The following is a 1,869-nucleotide window of genomic DNA, read 5'->3' on the forward strand; positions in this document are numbered from 1 at the left end:
AGCGAAATTGAAGTTGCATCAAAATTGGGCCAAAGTTCCTGTACTATAGTATAGGGTCACGGGCCAAATTTTGCCAAAAATGAAAAGTAGATAATTCTTCATTTTTATTACATTTCCTGATGTATATACATGTACTTATGTTGTGTAGAAAGTTTGAGCTGATTCCAATCAAAATTGGATTTTTAACGAATTTTTTAAGTTGCTCCAAAATCAGACAAAAGTCCAAAATCAGACAAAAGACAAAAGACAAGGGTCACAGGCCGAATTTTGCCAAAAATGAAAAGTAGAAAATTCTTCATTTTTATTACATTTCCCAATCCATATACATGTACTTATGTTGTGTAGAAAGTTTGAGCTGATTCCGATCAAAATTGGATTTTTTACGAATTTTTAAAGTTGCTCCAAAATTGAGCAAAAGTCCCTGTACTATAGTACAGGGTCACAGGCCAAATTTGCCAAAAATGAAAAGGAGAGAATTCTCCATTTTTATTACATTTCCTGATGCATATACATGTTCTTATGTTGCGTAGAAAGTTTGAGCTGATTCCGATCAAATTTGGATTTTTTACGATTTTTATAAGTTGCTCCAAAAAGTCCCTGTACTATAGTACAGGGTCACAGGCCAAATTTTGCCAAAAATGAAAAGTAGAGAATTCTTCATTTTTATTACATTTCCTGATACATATACATGTCCATTATACAGTTATGTTAATGACTGTTTCTCTCTCCAGATCATATCTTGTTCCTCATTATCAGACTCCATTAGTTTATTGTCTGTTGATCCTAATGACATCACACCCACTCACTTAATTGGACACTCTATTGATATCCTGTTAGCTGAACCATTCTTTGTTTCCATGACGTTACCATGGCACTCTCTTTACTTCTGGTATGTACGGACTGCACTAGATCCTCTTCTGTCGACTGATTGTGCAATAACCCCAGGCTCCGCCCACTTAATGGGAATAGCCGGTAATTACATGTACATGTACTTCTGTAATTAATTAATTTAATATGTACATGTAATTAATTAATTATTTATTTATTTATTTATTTATTTGTTGTTTTTGTTTACAGTTAAATTTGAAAACCTTCATCTATTGAAACATTCTCTTGGAAAAGTTGAAGAGTTTTACTTAACACCTTATGATGATGCAGTAATTAATGGATTAATTAATTAACTATTAATTAATATTCATTAGGTAATGGAAAGTATTCCTGATATTAATAAGTCCTTGCCCCCTGAGGATTATTCACTGTGGGAATATCCCTCCTACCCCCTCAGTGGGGTCCAGACACTAATGAAATTTGACTTTACATCTCCGGTTCCGAAAGACACAATATTGAGAGAGAAAGGAAGGTATAGGACCCGCTAATGTATACATGTACGTGTACGGTATTTTATTAATTAATATTGTATTTTTTAAAATTTTAATTAGTTGGTCGTTGACCACACCCACTTCTTGTCACGGGATTGTTCTTTGGATGGAGTACAGTACTGGATGGACTCCAGTTTTATTAGACGAGCCCATATTTGGTCATAAGTTGAACTGGTCATCCAATCAGAATCAAGGAGTGTGTTTCTTTGTAAAGGAGGATTATGAGGGAGAGGGGTCAGTAGGTGTGGCTTATGATATTAGTATGAACACTGGAACTGGTGACTTGGGTATGGAATTTGAACTAATTTTTTAACTACAAACTACAAATTAAAGTAAATGTACTTTTATGTGGTTGTTTTAAAATGTTGAAATTGAAAATGATCAAAATTTTCTTCAAAAATTTGCATTTTCTGATATGTGACTATAATTGACAAAAGNCGGATTTTAAAATTGATAGTTATAATGGAAAATATCAACCTGTGGGGATCCT

At 33.4% G+C, this 1,869-nt stretch overlaps 1 protein-coding gene across 1 annotated transcript; it reads left to right on the plus strand.

Annotated features, from left to right (window-relative positions):
- Positions 1-731: 731 nt before the first annotated feature.
- LOC109589359 (protein arginine N-methyltransferase 7-like) lies at positions 732-1,743 on the plus strand (the record flags this gene model as incomplete). The annotated part of the gene is made up of 4 exons (XM_020005453.1): positions 732-972; positions 1,078-1,157; positions 1,203-1,360; positions 1,440-1,743. Coding segments are annotated over 4 exons (732 nt in total), but the record flags the coding sequence as incomplete, so codon positions are not given.
- Positions 1,744-1,869: the final 126 nt, after the last annotated feature.

Source organism: Amphimedon queenslandica, unplaced genomic scaffold (genome assembly GCF_000090795.2).
Source record: "Amphimedon queenslandica unplaced genomic scaffold, v1.1 AMPQUscaffold_11400, whole genome shotgun sequence".
Classification (NCBI taxonomy): Eukaryota; Metazoa; Porifera; class Demospongiae; order Haplosclerida; family Niphatidae; genus Amphimedon; species Amphimedon queenslandica.